This window comes from Perna viridis, chromosome 15 (assembly GCF_037379345.1).
Source record: "Perna viridis isolate PV_CMFRI_1.1 ecotype Kerala chromosome 15, ASM3737934v1, whole genome shotgun sequence".
NCBI classification, from domain to species: Eukaryota; Metazoa; Mollusca; class Bivalvia; order Mytilida; family Mytilidae; genus Perna; species Perna viridis.
Window position 1 is genome coordinate 22,949,200 of NC_142459.1, and position 18,783 is coordinate 22,967,982.

At 33.5% G+C, this 18,783-nt stretch overlaps 1 protein-coding gene and 1 pseudogene across 1 annotated transcript; one reads left to right on the forward strand and one right to left on the reverse strand.

Annotated features, from left to right (window-relative positions):
* Positions 1 to 525: 525 nt before the first annotated feature.
* Positions 526 to 2,871, reverse strand: LOC148597504 (uncharacterized; annotated as a pseudogene).
* Positions 2,872 to 3,157: 286 nt separating this feature from the next.
* On the forward strand, positions 3,158 to 9,537 carry LOC148597505 (perlucin-like protein). The gene is made up of 6 exons (XM_088563038.1): positions 3,158 to 3,172; positions 3,975 to 4,043; positions 4,620 to 4,698; positions 5,945 to 6,054; positions 7,957 to 8,268; positions 9,463 to 9,537. Exons 1-6 carry the CDS (start codon positions 3,158 to 3,160, stop codon positions 9,478 to 9,480), a joined length of 603 nt encoding a protein of 200 aa, XP_088419164.1. The 3' UTR covers positions 9,481 to 9,537.
* Positions 9,538 to 18,783: the final 9,246 nt, after the last annotated feature.

An 18,783-nucleotide genomic window follows, 5' to 3' on the forward strand; every position in this document is an offset into this window, starting at 1 on the left:
TTTGACGAAAATCGGCCCTGATCTTAAATTTTCAAAAAATATGTTTTTGAGTAAAATGGGATTCAGACGTCATTATTAAAAATAGAAATTTAGAAGTTGTATACCTGGGGGATCTTATATGGTGCCGTAAAATATGGAACCAATATTTTGATGTTACCTAAAAAACAACGATTTGAGGGACGTCAATTCAAAAAGGGTGGTCGTACATGAAGTATTACGCCACTGTAAATTCTACATTACTATCTCCTTTAACAAAATAATAATTAAGAACAGCGGTTTACTTGAAATCACAATAATTAACATTCGCTTTATTGAATTCAAATATACATTTACAATATGTTTTGTATGGGATATTTCTCAAAATCGTATTTTTGAGATAACTGAAAAAAATCAAAATCATTAATACAGACAACTATTTCTAAATGTGCAGTTCGATCAAATAGAATATGAAGTTAAACATTTTGTAAGTTATTCTTCCGTGAATTTGCCCTCACTGTCATTGGCACCCACAGCATCTGGCATTTTTTAAGCATCGTCAATACATTTTAACCACTTTTTACTACCATCAAGTCTGAGACCAGAATGTCTGGCATAGGCAAGGTATCATATGACGCTTGTAATATGAGCGTAAAATCCTACGACTCTTGCTCCCATTTTGCATTGACTATACCAGGCCAAAACTACACCCTCGGCGTATTTTATCCAGCAAAGATACTGTTTGCTTGTAACATGCCTACTCTGGATTTTCGCTGACAATAATCCTGTTGTTGTTTACTTTTATTTCATAAGTTCCATCTTCTTTTAAATGTTCTCGGGTGTAACTTTTGCCAACTTTACTTGATACACGCCTAATGTTAAAGCTCTTATTTCGTCTTCTGTATATACTGGAAAATCATTAAGTTAAGAGATCATATAAAGATCAGCATTAGTAGAGAAAATTGCTCTAAGACAGACAAAAAAAAAAGAAAAAAAAAAGAAAAACAAACAAACAAACAAAAAACATGACAACAAATGAAGCACAGCTAATTACCTGTACTTGTTGCAGATGGCACTAATTATTTTGACATATTCTCCAATATAAGGCAGCTGTGTATTGGGTAGTGTTTTGTCTAATTATAGCCAGGTTTTTATCCTTCCATTGACGGATTCAACTACCCATCTGATCTACAACCAAAAAGAGCTATAATGATTGAAGGCCATAGAATTCACTGCTCTAAGAATTGCTTTTTAAGGATTTACCTAGTTCACGAAAGGACGTGTATTGCTAAGAATTGCTTTTTAAGGATTTACCTAGTTTACGAAAGGACGTGTATTGGCAGATGCATGTTTACAACCCAGTAGAAAAATCGCAAGTAGTTTGAGAAGAGATGTCTTCATAATTAAAATAAATATAGTATATGTACATGAAACCTTTTTTAAGTGATGTGATTTTGCCTTGTAGACATAATATAGTATACATTGTATACAGTAATATCATTCACTATTTCAAACAAAAACCGGTAGAGAAAAGAAGGGTACGACGACTTTCGGTAGATTTATTCGGATTAATTTTTATTTTCACCTTATTAATCGATAAAATATTTTTTAGCATACATCGATCCAATGTTTATATTTCAAAATATACAAAAACATAATGTTCGGATCATCATCATGATAAACATATTTATATAAAAAAAGGTTCGAGTTCAAAATACTTATTATGAAATTGTTCCAAGCTACCCTGTCAAAATCAAATCAGTATAGTTGTCTCCTACAACAATTAATGCGCCAACAAAACTTCAAACAAAGCATATAGAAACTACTTTTTAATACAATGTACAGATAAACATTAATGGACTGGGTTAAATATTTTTTGAATAATTACCTTAGTTACTAATCTTGAATTGTTAGCATCTTCTACCGAGTACTGTTTTTGTCCCTTTTTGTAGAAATGATGGCATTTCCATTTTGATCCCAATTTGTTCAAGTATCTCCTCCGAGTCTCTAAACCCGCGGTCGACCACAAACACGTCGCCTTCATGCAACTAGGATTTCATTTCTTGCACATTTGTTGAAATAATATGTTTAAGAATATTTGCATCTGAGTTTTTTCCGTCAGCTAGATACGGCCCTAAAACGGCTATTATATAACCCGTTGTAATCACGATCATTAAAGGCTTCACTATAGGGCGATGCTTGTGCATGCTATATGATCTTCTTTGAAATTCAAAATCTGCGCTTTTCTGCACATATACATACGTCCCGTCAAGAACAAGTATTGCGTTGTCATCAAGCGAAGTTACTGGTGTAAGTAACTCCTTTGCTAATAGCCGTGTGTGGTTGTTAATAACAGTTTCCCGTGTCATATGATTGAAACCGAGATATTTCGGTACAAAGCTGGTGCTCAAAGAACGTCGAGCAGAGGAAATAGCCCTCCGTATCTGTAAAAGATGAACAAATCATGACTTGGAAAGTAAAATATTATTACGTAGACTGAAGATATGAACTTGTACATAAACTTGATCAATTATAGTAAGATTCACAAATATGTGTCACTAAGCTACAACTTGCTTAAGAATACAGAAGTACCAGCCGTTCTAATACGTACATATATTAGACAATGTTTTTGCTACATCGGAGTCTTTGTAAACTGGTGTAGCATTGACCTACTTAAAATTTCATGCATTTAAGAATTAAAGGTCGCACAGCCTTTACCCACTGAAACAAACAATGCCTTCTTTTTCTCGTATCATTCATTTTTCTGCGCAGTCTTCTACGGCATCCATCAGAACTTGATGATTCCAATTGATGAAGCGTAGTTCACTGTACTTGTGACCTTTTTCTTACGGAGATATTCGTTTTCGATGATGTCTTAATATCCCATGATGACATGACCGAAGGCATCATTTATGGAATGGAAAGTTTTTGCAAGAACATTCAGATGGTTTAGTCTTGAAATCTCAATCCCGTATTGAAAATTTTAGATGCAATAAGTGAAGTATAGGACTATGAAATAATCGGTAATGACTTTTCTTTGAATTGCAAAATAATTTTGTTTGTAACATTTTGGAAATTGAGCATGTTTGACAAACGGAAGTAGAAGAATTAATCGTTTTTTTTTCACTTACCACGACCTTTAACACAAAATGGTTTAAAGATCCTGTTGATGTCCAAAATAATGTATGATACTAAGGTAGGTTCAGAAACAGGAATGCCAAGAGTTTCTTTTTGTAAAGAGAGTGTAGTAGAGTGAGAGGTATTGAATATAGTTTAGTTCGAATGTGATGAAGTCCAAGAAGTTTTTTTTTTGTATGAAAGGAAGAAGACCATCTATGGATATATCATGCATCTTAGGTGATGTATAAAGGCCATGGTCATGGATTGTTGTCAAATAAATTCATCACATTTATTTTATTGCTGAAAAACCTTTATACATTGATTTGAAGGAAATGTCTTCGAGCACTTTAACTCCATATATCGTTCGTAATATTTAAAGGAGCACCTGATATCACTCTCTGCTTGGGAATTCACATCGCTAGTGCTTTCGTTTTTTTTTTTTTTTTGTGTCACGTCTTGTATCCTTATCTTTTAGTCTTTATATGTCATCTTTGGATTTGGTTCGTTTCGTTTTGTTCGCAGATCGCCACTATTTCATATGTTCACATTGGCCATGTTTTGGGATTTTGACGTATTTGAATCATTCCACTGCTGATCATAGGTATTATTTTGCCGATATTTACAAAAGTACACGGTCAACACTAACGAAGAGAATCTAGCATCACTGATGCACTTTTATTCGTTTATCGCGCAACAATTTATTTGATATATCAATACTTCATCTTTGATGTTGTGAATCTACCACAACATTTGCTCGACAACGGCAACTTGAAACAAAACTTCAAATTATTTCATGACATGTGTCACACTACCTCTGTAATTAAACAAAATATTAAAATATTATATAATGATTAGAATGTTTTGTGGATATTTATAAGACTTGTCATTCATTTCCAATTAAGAGTTCTTGGATAAATTCAGAACACGAAGAATCTTTATTCATCATGGTAAGTGAACTCTTAACTTGATTATTTACTATTCAATCATTTGTTTTCTTGTTTCTATATTCAAGATTTTTTTAATTAACGTACATTTTTCTACAGCCCTCCATTACACTTTTATTCTGGGCATAATTCTTGAGTCACATAACTTAATGTATGATACCGTTAGCAAGGCACGTTCAGCATCTGTGTCGTATAAAGTTCACATATATTATACCTTTATCCCCATGGTTCTCTTTTCCAACATAATTCCGTATCTTAATGCTTTGAAAATTTGAAAGGGTATCTTAAAGGCTTGTTTAAAAATATATATTTAAACTTTAAAGCATATCAAAACGGAAATAATATTTTAGTAAAAATAAACCTCATTTTAACAAAAGTCAACCAATTTGATTGTATGAAACAATGTTTAGAATAAAAGGACATGTTTACAATTCTGAAACTAAATATTCCATATAACATTGAACATGTTATCAAAGACTAATAAAAATGAAAAATATAAGAAATTATAAGACTCTATCATCAGTCAATGTATTTTGTTTTTATGACTTATTATTATAATAATAATGAATTTTATTTCAGGTTTTTAATAATGGTATATCTTCAGTTATCCTGTCAGTTTCGTTGATTGTGATATGCAATGTTTTTGAAGCGTGCGCAAGTAAGATAATAGTCAGTTTCTGACGAGAAACGTAATTAATTACGTTTGAATCATTAAACGCATTTGACTCTAGCGATGAACATGATTAAGTTCCCTTTTCTCTCGCTATCAAAATGATTTGTCTCCTTGATTCATGCGATTCACGGGACTTTGTTTTACCTTTGCAAGTATTATGATTTACTTCCATTGGTTCCAGTTAACATGATTTATTTCCTTTAATTCCAGCGATTAACCCGATTTATTTTCTTTGATCTTGATTTATATCCCTAGTTTCTTGCAACTGACAGGATGTATCTTACTAAAGCATTTTCAACCCCTCTAATCGCATTAATCTCCGTCTTTTCATTCAAATATAAATTGCAGTATCCGTTTATATATATCATTAATTGAATTAGAAATGAAAAAGTCATTTGAAACCGAATCCCAATGCATTTATACAAATTGTACTCTATAACATTTAAGGACTTATTTTGTATAGGATTTATTTCGTTAAGGCAGGCGATTTTTAAAGTTTAAGTGCATCTATTATAATGCATTTTGAAACCAAAAGAGTTCTGTAAGGTAAAATGAATTCATATTATATGACGAGAAAAACGCGACAGATTTGAATATATATATATAGATATAGTTGTAAAGAAATTTAGTAATGATTTTCTCAATATCGGCGAAGAGTAAAATCGCAACTTCGGCTACAATAACAAAATGTAATAATTAATGCCCGCGATAATGTCTGAACGAAATGTACACAGGAGTAAGTTAAGACGATTGTTTCACTGCTCGTTTATTAGTTATTGGTAAAACAATTTAATTCAAGGGTTCCATTTTTTGTGGTTTAAGAAATAATGTCAGTACGTCAATTCTCGCATTGTTAATTTGACCACTCTTGCATACAATTGAATACGAAATTTTCTATTCGCTTGGAACCAAATTTCGTTGTTAACCAAATTTCGAAAAGCAACCCGAAAATGTGTACCCCATAAAGGATATTATTTTCACAGTATCGCTATTATAGAAAAAATCTAGACATACACTCGGATTGCTTCTGTTTTCTTCTGATTGCTTAAGTTATATTTGTTAGTATGAAAAAATAAAATTTACTGCAGATGTAAAAACAATTTTGCCATGTTTGTAATAGTCATGCACATAATGAACTAGAGTGCAAGATATCTTAGGAATACGTTTATCCATGGGAAGAAATCGTGTTTCACTTTGATCATCAATGTAATATGTTCTTTCAAATTTTAAGGCAGAGATGAGAGAGCTTTGGCTAAGTGTGCATATGGACTTGGTTGGATGGAGTTTAAAAACAAATGCTATATAAAATCTTCGGCAATGGCTAGTTGGTATGCTGCGAAGGTAGGAGTTAAAGCTCATTTATTTGCTACTAAGGTGGCAATTTCTCTAGCAAGAAATGTTACTACTTCATGATTAAAATGCAATGCTATACCGGATGTAGATAAACTGTCCTTGTAACAGGCTAGCTGGTGTTTCCATAAAACGGAAACGATGTGTCATAAAAGGCTAATTTTCTTATAGCTAAAATAAAAAGCTATTAAATATGTTGGTAAGGTGAAATACTAGGTCATGGATTTGAGGTAGGAGGAGTCTAGTTGGTTTACTGCTCGTGGGAACGCAAGCAGGTATTATTCTCAAGTGTAGGCGTTATGTCGATATTCTTTTGCAGAAGGAGAATTGTGAGTATGATTCTAAATGTAACGGCAATAACAAAATACCACCGAATTTGTACAGTAGTCAAAAGGAAGAATCTAAATAGAACATTTTTTATAACAAATTGCGATATTAGGACAACAACCAGAAAGTTTGAATACCACCGCAATGGTCCAGACTGGGCACATGTTTTTGTTTTCAAAATGAAAGGTGCATGGGTTAAACATGGTTTTAAACTCTAAACATGTCGCTTAAGTTACATTTCATTATTTGCATTTAAGTTAAACACAAATGAACATCATAAAGGAAGGGGATAGTGACTACGTTACTCCAGTAATCGAGTATTATTCAGGTGGCTAGTGGGTGTAATGATAAGATAAGAGGCCAGTGAGTATGCTGCCTAAAAAGAGGCGAGAGGGTATGCTGCTGATGAAGGAGACAAGTGGGTATGCTATTAAGACAGGCGACTGTTGCGATACTGTTGAAGTATGAGGCTGGTGCTAATACTGCTGAGGTACAAGGTCAGTGTGTATGATGCTGCGTTAGGAGGCTAGTTGGTGTGATACTATAGTAAGGGGCTAGTGAATATGATGCGCAGGTAGAATGCTCGTAAGGAAGTTGGTAAATAGGAGAATTGTGTGTTTGATCCCTAAGAAGGACGGTAGTGCGTTTTCTTTCTAGGAACGAGGCTAGTGTGTTTTCTTTCTAGGAATGAGGCTAGTATGTTTTCTTTCTAGGAATGAGGCTAGTGTGTTTTCTTCCTACTAGGGTGGTAGTGTGTAAGCAGTCAGACGGTAATTAGAATCGATGTTACAAAAGTAGTAACAGTCTCGAAAGATCATTTTTATAACACTGTATAAATTAATTTAGAAATCATCGACATTTCATAAGAATTATGTTTAACTTGCAAATTCAGTTAGTACTGTTTGCTATTTAAAATATTAATCTTAAAACGAATGAATACACATACTTTGTTTTAAAGTTTTAGTCATGTGTATCTTGCAAAAATCGTAATAATTACTTTTTATCGCGGAGTCAGGTAGTTACTATAAGCTTTGTTATATTGTCATTTTGTTTTACTATTTCAAACTATTCGTTTATTGTGTGAACATGTAGTTGCCAGGCGTTTTACAAGGATGATATTGTTAGTTGTTTATATAACTACTTTTGTGGGTAATGGTTCTGCCTGAACGCGACGAAATAAATCTAATATATTAATTTGGTAACAGCAATAGCATTTATACATTGTTTTTTATATGTTGATATTTCCTGTTTAAGGTTGCTGCCATAGTGCATAGAAGATAAAGGAAATTTATAAAAGTAGATTTTATGTAAAAAAATTAGTGCTGCCGAAACTAATGAAACGTCAGTTTTGAAAGTTTCGGCACAATCTGTCGTATTCTAAATATCTTGTGGACACATTTTCTATTCAATTATTTCTTTTTGCAATTTTACGAATAGTAAGAAGAATTTTCTGATATAACTTATCAATAGTTATTGGAGTTAATTCAAAGATCTTGTGCCAAGGGCCGTTTTTGCTTTCTCTCATTTCAACATTGCCAATATTTTATTTTAAAATGTTATTTGTAGACGTCTTGCTACAGGATAGATGCAGACTTTGTCTACATTGACAATGAAGAAGAAAACGAATGGTTGGCATCACAGTGTGCGGAGGGTTCGCCCAGTCGATTTGGCTATTGTTGGTTAGGAGCCGATGACAGTTTAGGAAATGGGGATGACTTTAGATGGGTGTATAATGACCAGGCAGTGGGTTACAATAATTGGTACCCAGGTGAGCCCAAAAATGCTATGTTAGAGAGATGTGTCATAATGGCTCATGGTGTAGACGCTGGAACGTGGGAAAACACTGATTGCAATAGTGAGCATTTCTTTTTCTGTAAGGTAAATATCAAGTTTTAGCTGTATCATTTTGGTATATTTTGTTATGTACGGTTTTTGTTCTTGTGCACACTTTATGGAAGAGTAATCAAGGGGACCAAGGTTAAAGAGGTAATCAAGAGAATGTAATCAAGGGACAGAGACCAGCGATGGAAAACAGATATACACAACAAAGAACATAAAGTAACTAAAATCATACATATAAAGTAACAAAACCAAATGAGCAACTCGGACTCAACTAAAAACTGGGAGTATGGACCAGGTGTACCGGTAGGATAAGCGTCCTCTGCTTTTCTAGGAAAACCCACCGAGTTGCTAATAAAAAGTCCGTGGTAGACAAACGAGGAAAGGAAAACTATGACCCGTTAAATAAATCAGTTTTCATGGTGCAGATGGATACATCATAAAGATCCACGAGTTCATGATGTCGACCATAAAACTTCTGTAGTAATGACTTCCATCATGTAGCAACATAACCCTGTTCCAGAAGCATATTTGTTAGAGTTCTAGCGCGATACAAAAAGTCTGCTTACTTTCGTGAAGCTCTGGCATAACGTTTGAGTTGTGATAGGAATCCTCCATACCCAGGTGCTGAAGGGATGTTGCCACAGATGAAAGGAGAGTCGACAATTCTGAATAAAATGTCATCACATTTATCATAAAGTTTGATCAATAGTTCTCCTTTACCATTGATTACTAAGTGTAGGTCAAGATATGAGGCTGACTTCACATGACGGATGAAGGATGAAATACATAGGCATTTGGTTCTAATCTGCTAATAATAAACTAAATCTTGAAACACATACCATAATTGCAATATTTATATGTTGGTATTTTATATAGATAATGCAGTGTCAATATCAATGCAGCCATGCAAATATAGTCTGTCACCATGTTTTTGTAAATAATTTTAATGGTAACAGCACACACATTTATGACAATTTTTTTTTCAAAATGACTCTACAACTAATTTATCTATATTGTGTAATGATCTACAGTACTTGTTAAAAGACAAAAGAAAAAAAAATATGTGAAAAAGTAACTAATAGCTATATTCATTGTAATAGTAAAAGATTCAGTGTTTGGTAAGTTTGGCTGAAATAACTTTTGGTAATAAAACAAGTAGCAAGACAGGAAAATAATTTTGTTATATCTCAATGGATAATGTCCTTCAGATGTTCTTTCGTTTTTTTCCAGAAAAATCCAAAGACATAGAGCCGATGAAGTGTCGATGAACAACATTGTTTAAACCAATAAAACAAATTCATGGAAAATATTGTTGATGTTTGTTTTGCATTAACAGAAAAAAAAATGGCTTCATATTTACATAAATCCTTAACTTTTGTGTTACTTAAAGAGGTAAACCTATGGTAAGTGATATAACTCTTTAAGTCAGAGATATGTTTGTATCATATTCAATTTCACCAAAGCCTCTCAAGTTGTCATTTGAAGCAGAATAAAGTCAATTAAAGTTAATTAGATGCTTACATATTCTTGATGTGAAATGCTCAATGCAAACGTTCCAATGACTTTTAAGAGTTATGTTCCTTACCCTAGGTCTACCTCCTTAAGTATCAATAATTATTAATTCCGACACTGCAAACAGTGGAGTTGATAAATTGTGCACAGCAAATCCACAGATAAAATGATGTTGTTAGTATGGACACATACAATTTATCCGCGTTATATACTTTTTTGTAAATAAGTATTTAGTTTTGTTTGTTTCTTTGTTGGGATTTAATGCCCGAACAGCAATATTTCAGCTACATTCAGGCACTAAACATGCAGTGGATGATAAAATGAACATGAAATGATGATGAAATAAATAATGGGAGGGGACACAATGATAATGGGGTCGACAAATTTTGATTGCCATTGGAAATGGGGAGAGGTGGGTAGGGTCAGACAATTTAGCCTCCTGTGGTGGAGCCCTATAGTTCCTACTCCGGAAGAATACCACAGTTGGGTTCTTCAACGTGCGAACGAGACATCTTTCCCAACACGTTGCACCTCTATGGTTTGCGGTCAGGTCTTCCGTATTATAGCCTGACAACCCCATCATGTAACATGCCAGGGGTTCCCCAATCCCCCGCCTAGTGCACACATCCCAGTTGTTCTGTGAACAGAGCGCCCTAGCACCTGGCTAGGGTTCTGAGCACTATTTTGTCACCTTTTACGACAAGCTTAGAGCTGCTGCAGGCCTATTCTTTTGACGCCCGGATCTGCACGGTGTAGTAAGTTTTGAGAAAACCATACATTTATCGCCGACATAAACCTACCGATTCAAATACAATGAATCTTTCAAAGTGTAAATTCCATTCAATATTACAGCAGCTCAATGCATCAAGCTGACATAACTGTTCCATTATATTTGTCTGCAGAAAGTTTAAGAATTTCATATTGACAAATTGTTTGAGAATGCTCTGATTTCGTTTTGGCGCCTTAATGTCACTGTTATTTAATATGGAATTCAAAATATGGTGATTTATTCTCACCGACATTTATTTTACAGCCAATGAATTATACCTAAATATATCTCAGTGTAGTTGTCCACATGTTGAGATTTTACAAAGTAGCTTCAATGATATTTTTAACAGTGTCACATGGATAATGATAAAGCGTTCTTTAGGTCCCAAAAATAACATAAATCCTTCTAGTTGATGAGGCATAACTAATCGATTCACCAGTAGACGATTTAGAGGTCAAGGACCCTTAAGTGGAACCATTAACTCTTGTGATTTCAGAAAAAAAGTTCTTTGAATATTTACAATATATTTTGGTGGCTTTCAGTAACAAATATGTAGAAGTCTTTGGCATTTCGACAAAACGCTGTTACCATTGGGTAATTGTTTGCAGATGCTTCTCTTTGGGGTTTCAATTTCAAATGGATTGGCGGCGGCCAACTACAGAGCCACTCGTGCCACACAAAAATTGATTCGTTTCTAACTTGAATGTAAACAAAGCAAGAGAGAGACAAACTCAAATTCTGAAAATGAAAAAAAAAAATTTCCAAACAGTTATTGTGGATCGACTGATTAATTGTCTGACGGCATACTTATTGCTATGAGTAGGGACAGTGCATGAGGGAAAAACCTGATGGCGGACGACAGTAGGTAAACGTGTGTTGAAAGTGCCATGTTTCATGTAAGTTGAAAACTTAGTTGTTGAGCCTCACAGATAAATTAAGTTTTACAATTTCTCCAATTTGCTGACATAATTCAAGTGAAGATTCTTTTTTCTTACAATTCATTTACTTTTTATTTTTAGCTTCATCTTTTTCCTGTTCTGATTTTGCATAAAATATCAGCATTTGGACTGTTGGATCTTCTCCTTATGTGCACCTGTTTACAATGGGATTTATTCAAAGCAGAAATTGTTTGGCTTAGACAGGTAATTGCTTTATTCAGGTTCAAAACATTCAACTGATAAGGAGATTTCTAAAAATTCTTGATTTAAACAGATTACTGATTATTATGTGCTCGATTTAGACAGGCATCACTTGCTTTTTGTACTTTTAGTTCATTGTATTTGTTTGTGCATATTGAAATACAACTTATAATAGTAAAGATTAGTTTCCTACATTCGTTTGTAGCATGTTTTTTTTCTAATACAAATGGTTTATCTGAGAGTAATCAACATGAAATTAGCATATGGGGTAGTTGCATGGACCAGGTGCACTGGTAGGATAAGCCTTCTTTGTTTTTTTAGGAACATTCGCTAAGTTGCCAATAAATGTTGGTATAGAATTAACGAAAGAGTAAATGAAAACTTTGACACTATGAACAAATTGGTTCTCACGGTGCAGATGAAAACCTCATTATGACCAACGAGTTCATGATGACGATTTGAATTTTTTGTAGCGATCTCTTCGTAATATCCCTTTTCCAGGGTATACAAGCAACACACAAAATTAAGATTGTTGATATATGAAGCCAATTCATCACCTGCATGAATGTATGATTTTATAGTTAAATGTGATAACATGCAGCAACAAAAATGATATCAGTATTAATGCAAACTAAAAGCTGATTTTAGACATGTTATATATTATTTATTTCGAAATTTTATTATTTCAAATGACAACTTAAAATTTGATAATACAAATGTTACAGCAGATACCAGATTGTAATCGAATCGACTTGTATTTTTTCTTTAGCGAATGTTACATTTGTTACGTAAACAACAAGTGATAAGAATATTAATTCGAATACTGACGTAGTGAGACATATTGGAACAACATAATACTACAATTATTGATTTAAGTAACAGTCTTTACAAAACTAAGACAGGAGGTAACATATGCGTGTCAAAAACCCACCAATTTCACATTTATTTCTTGTTCAGAAAAGCTACAGACTACCCTCCTTGAGATGTTCACGTTTCCCATTTTAGCGTTCGTGCATCGTTTATCGTGCGTTTACACATCGTTTTGCTTTCGTAAACGCACGATATAAGCGTTCGTTTAAACGCACACTGGGAGCGTTCGTTTATTTTTGTACTTTGATTATTTCCTTGATTTAACTGATATTTCTATATATTTTTGCAATTATTAATTTATATAATTTCATTAATTTTATTTTCTATCTTTTTCTGTCTTCACTATATGTCAATATAATTATTTTTCGTCGTTCGTATATCGTGCGTTTAAACAAAAGTATGTTGTGTATTTCCCATCAATTTCTCTTCAAATGAAAGATGAAAAGTTCTTGTTATATCCAGATATGTGGACCACAAGCTAAAAAATACCAAAAAATGTATGTTTGTCATAATTTTCTTTAAAAATATTCGTTTTTGGAGCCAAACACCCCTTGCATTGAAAAAAAGTGTTATCCCCTCTTTGACCCATTTATACATTTTCCAACATATTGCAATAAGGTTTCAATGTAATTTGTGGATGAAATGCAAATAAGGATTTGCTGGAAAAATAGGATACCGTTTTACTAAATATCATCTAATATAAATTTACCAAAAGTTTATATTCTGTTTCTAATCCTTTACTGCTTATCAAAACTTTTTGTAAGTGCTAAGTCAGGCTCGCAAATTTTAAATGTATAAAATCCCCTTTAAAAAGGAAATTAACAAATAATAAAACGTTTTATGCTCAGCACTTAATCAGGTGCATTTATGAAATTTATAAAATTTAATAATCGTTCATGATAAACTTTGTACATTGTACAGGTATATCATCTGAATGATATAAATAATTTACCATGCATACGTAGCAACAAAATTAAAACCTTATAGTAGTAGCCTTAGATTGCAAACAATGCATGACCATAAAATTATTGTGGTGTCGACAGATCGACAAATTTATTTCAAACTCTGTCTAACTAAAGTGTCGACGAAGAATGGATTAACTTTAGCGTAGAGAGTTGGTATGCTTATATCGTTCATTGGTGAGCAGTGTTTCTCGACGTTAGGAAGTTTATGAAGGTTTTCGTCCATTTAAATTATTGCATTGGTGAAGATTTTCTGCATATCGTTATTTCTACAATTATCCTTAGTTACATTACTAGGTTTATAGCTCATTATATGCATATTAATGTATTTGTTATTAGACTGCTCTTATTACAACAATTAACAAATTATGCCCAATCACTTGTTTTTTTTCCTTCTTAAAGTACTCCAAATTAGCTATAGTTGATTTGGCGTTCAAAATAAACTTAGCAGCAAGTAGCAGTTGATCGTAAAGAGAAGAGAAAGAAGTGAACAGTTTTTTTTAGCTTTCCATTACCGCTTGAATTTAAGTTCCCTTGATTACTCATTCTTGTACGACTTATTATTTGCACTATTCAGAGTTGTGACTTTTCAGTACACAATCTTTATCAAAACATATATGTGTTACCTTTATAAATACCAGATTCATCGTACTTTCTTATAAACAACAAAAACAGGAAAACTACACGTACTATTAGCATGGTAAGTACACGAAGTTCAAATTTAATTAAAGTTTCAATCATGAAAAGATTTCTTTAAATACATAGAATTGGGTGGTATCGATATTGATGGCGGTAGACGGGGTTTACAACACATATAAATCGCTTCTTGATACCACTTGAAATTAAATTAAGACTCGGTAAGCTAGATTCAAAAATATTGTATTGTTTGAATCAAAGATGCTAAAACAATGTCGATCTTTTTCAATACCACACTCATTGAGTTTGATGTGTTTTGTAATCAATCAACTTTGTTCGTAGTTCCGACGTCAGAATATCGTTGCAATGTTTAATACTTAATATGTGACATTATATAGATGCGACATTATTGTAATAGAAGTTGGTTGCTGTCCCTGATATCGACGAGGGAGTAGACCTAGCAGATAAATACAGTAAAGTTCGATAAAATCATAATTTAATGTTTTTTCATTGATGCCGGGTTTTGTAATGTTATTTCATTTTTATTTTATACTATCTTGTATAGAACCTGGCCTGTTATATTGTCAGTCATTATGATATTTTTAATAGATACGTTTCAATAATAAAGGTGAGACCTTATGTTATCATTTGTTTAAGGCTACATATTTAAGTAGCAGTCGTTATGGAAAAGGTGATTCAAAAGTTATTTTTTTATTTAGAAAGGCTCACCGAACTTATAAACACTTTTCGTTTGTCATCCGGTTGTTGCACTTTTGAGATAAAACTTTTAAGAATGAGTATTAAATTGGCACTTTGTAAGAGTTGTCGTTCTTGTTTGTATTAATTTATGTTCGATTAGGATATATGGTTTCCTCAAAAATACAGTTTTGTATACATGAAGGACTATAGTGAATTAAAAGTATTGTGTATGAAGAGAGAATAAGGTATCTTTTGTTTGTTTGTTAATTTGTTTGTTTTTGCACACAAAATAAACCCTATTATTGTTAGTGTATGGTCAGTGATAATTTTATATTAGGACATCGACGTTTACAATGGGACGCGCTTTGTAAATCTAACTCTGAACAAATAGCAGAATTTTTGATAATGTAATTATAGGACGAAATGGAAGAGCTACAGCAGAAACTTGTGAGTATGGTTGGACCAAGTTTAAATACATCTGTTACAAGTTTTATCTAACCGAGAAAAATTGGACTGTTGGTTTTGTAAGATGATTCTATCTGGTGTTTGAGTTCAATTTAAAAAGTATAATGCTCTTTACAGATGTCGAAAAAGTCTGAAAAATGGAAAAATGGAAGTCTCAAACGAGGAGAAAGTCTTGAAAAAATACTGTTTGGAACCTCAAAAGAATATCAAATTGAAAATTAGTCGCACAAATGACTCAAAAATAGTCTGACCGTACTAAAATAGGATATAATTCAGAGTTCTAATGAATGGAAGGCGATTTTTTTTCTCAGCATTTGAGGAGTTGCTTAATGGATGTCCATTGGTTACACATATGCGTACATCCAGGAATCTTAACTTTTAATGCTTCGTGCAGGTCAGGGTGTCGACAGAATAGGCCTGCAGCAGCTCTTAGCCTAACGTTAAAGGCGACTAAATGATGTTCCGAAACCTAGCCGAAAGAGCAACTGGAATGTGTGCCCCAGATGGTGGAATAGGGTACCTTTGGTGTGTTGCATGCTAGTGTTTTCAGGCTATAATACGGAAAACCTGATCGCAAACCATAGTGGTTCACCGTGTTCGGAAAGATGTCAAGTTCCTCGCGCGTTAAAGAACCCTGCTGTGGTATTCGGTAGGAGTAGGAAATTTGCGCTCCCCAACAGGAGGCTTAATTGCCCAACCCTACCCACTCCCTCTTTTTCTAGTGGAATCAAAATTTATAAACCCTATTATCCTCGTGTCCAATCCCTTTTTTCATTTCATTATCATTCATGTTCATTTCATCATCCATTTCATGTTCATTGCCTGAATATAGCTAAAATATTGCTGCTCGGGCGTTAAACCCCAACAATCAATCAATCAATCGTAACTATCTCATTATGGTTAATCAAGTAGCGCGTTTTACTGAACACATACAACTATATATTCTGTGCAAATAAGATTTACAAGAGTAATCAAGGGAACCAAGTTTATATCGGAATGGAAGGCGTGAAGAACAGATAAACACAACAAAAACATAAATTAACCAAAATAATGCATACAAAGTTTCAAAAATAATTGAGCAACTCGGATTCCCCCCCCCCCCCAAAAAAAAATACTGGGATCATGGACCAGGTGTAGCGGTAGGGTAAGCATCCTCTGCTTTTCCAGGAACACCCGACGAGTAGCTCATGAAAAGTCAGGTCTGGAGTAGAAGAAAGAGGAAAGTAACGATTTTAACGTGACCATTCTTATAATTTGTTTTGAATAGCAAACTAATCGTAAATAAAATGATAATTACTAGATTTACATCTTTGTAGTTCTACTGTAAACAACAGGGTGCAAGACTCGTTTACACCGAGGACGAAGTGGAAAATAAATGTGTGGCATTATTATGCAAAAAAGGATCACCATCAAATAAGTTTGGATATTGCTGGATAGGAGCGGAAGGTTTCAAAGGTAACGGGAAATGTAGTTGGAGACAAAATTGTACTGAAAAGTCTTGAGAATCAAGAAGTCACTAACAAAAACTGGTATCCGGGACAACCTAACGGCGGAAAACGAGAGAAATGTGCTAAGATTACATTTGATGCATTCCTATGTTTGTAAAAAGTGGTAATTATTTAGACGATGTCAGCACTTGATATGTTACAGTTTCATCAAGGTAGAGCGAGACTTATTATCCAGGTTGCCTAGGATACAGACAGGAGTTAATATAGGGAATCCAATTAAAAAAAATCGGATCAAAATACAAAAAAAAATCGATTGTTTGGGCATGGTCCCATTTGATTCCTTATATGCATTATTCGAAAACGGTAGGAGGTACTGGACATCTCTTTGGCAAAAGCGCGAATGGATTTGCATAAGGAATCTAATCAACATCGAAATCGTACTTGAAACCAAAGAAAAGTCTACTTTTACTAGAAGATCATGAGAGATAACTGAAATATAATTGAGCATAAAGATAGCGGTTTATAAGGAATGAACTGAAATAAAAAGTCAAAATGGAAGATAAACCTTTTGAAAAAAGTATTTTTTTAGATGCGGTTCAATTAATTCCCTTAACAACAAAACTGTTTATGTTAAGATTTATTGTAAAAGAACCTTTAGAAATAACTTCAAAAGAAAACTATTGACCATTGAATAATTAAAATTGGATTAACAACATATTGTTTTAATATATTCAAATGAATGTGACCCCTTCCCGTCTCCTTTCTCCTAAAATATGGCAGTTTTATAAAAAAAGGAAAAACTAGTTCAAATTAGTTATACATGTTACCGCTGCCTTACTGCTGTAATCATTTATCAGCAAAACACATTAAGAATAAATAATCCACTGCTTTTACAGCACAATTTAATTGGCCAATTGAAAGAGTAATCAAGGGACCAAAGGTTATAGATGTAATCAAACGAATGCAATCCAGGGACAAAGACCAGACATGGAAAACAGACATACACAACAAAGAACATAAAGTAACTAGCATCATACATACAAAATAACAAAAGCAAATGAGCAACTCGGACTCAACTAAAACTGGGAGCATGGCCAGGAGCACCGGTAGGGTAAGCGTCCTCTGCTTTTCCAGAAACATTCGCAGAGTTGCTCATAAAATGTCAAGTCCGGAGAAGACAAATGAGGAAAGTGAAATGGAATCTTATTAAATGATCATTTTTCATTGATACAAATATTTCTCCTTCATATTGGTAATTATCCACTGTCTTTTGTCCCACATAAGCTAAGCTTTCATCATTATTTTTACTGGAAACATTGTTCCATGTGTTGCCATGTGTACGATGATTGTGATCACCCTTGTAAATCAGTACTATCTGTACTGCTTTTCAAAACTTCACAAGAATCCATACAAACAATACTCATTGCTGGATATGCAAATGCACCACCAACCGTTATCTATTTTTAACTCCCAGTTTAAACTGTTTATACCATTTAAAGAATCATCTTTTAGCCAGATCCTTTTATCTCAGTTTCCGCTATACGACGTATTATCGTAAAATCAGGTTCGAAGATATAATACATGGCATCTACCCCAAAGAACATTACATACTGCAAACAGTATAATGTCAGCTTCATATCTTGACCTATTACATGCTCCCTTTACGGAGGTAGACCTTGGATAATGGACACAACTCTTAAAAATCATTGGAACGTTTGTATTCAGCATTTTACCTCAATCAATCTTATGTAAACATCTAATTAACTTAGATTCATTTTATTCTGCTTCAAACGAAAGCTTGAGAGGCTTTGGTGAAATTTAATATAATACAAACATATCAATGATTCCATGACTTATGTACTTACCCTAGGTCTACCTCCTTAAAGTGGGGTCAGAGTTGCTTATTTACTTTTGTTTCTTTTTACGTGTTATTTAAGTTATATCATGTTCTTTGTTGTGTTAGTCAGTTTTCCATGTATAGTCTTTATATCTGGGTTACATTTCTTTTATTTCCACCTGATTCATGAACTTGTTGCCTTAATTACATGTAC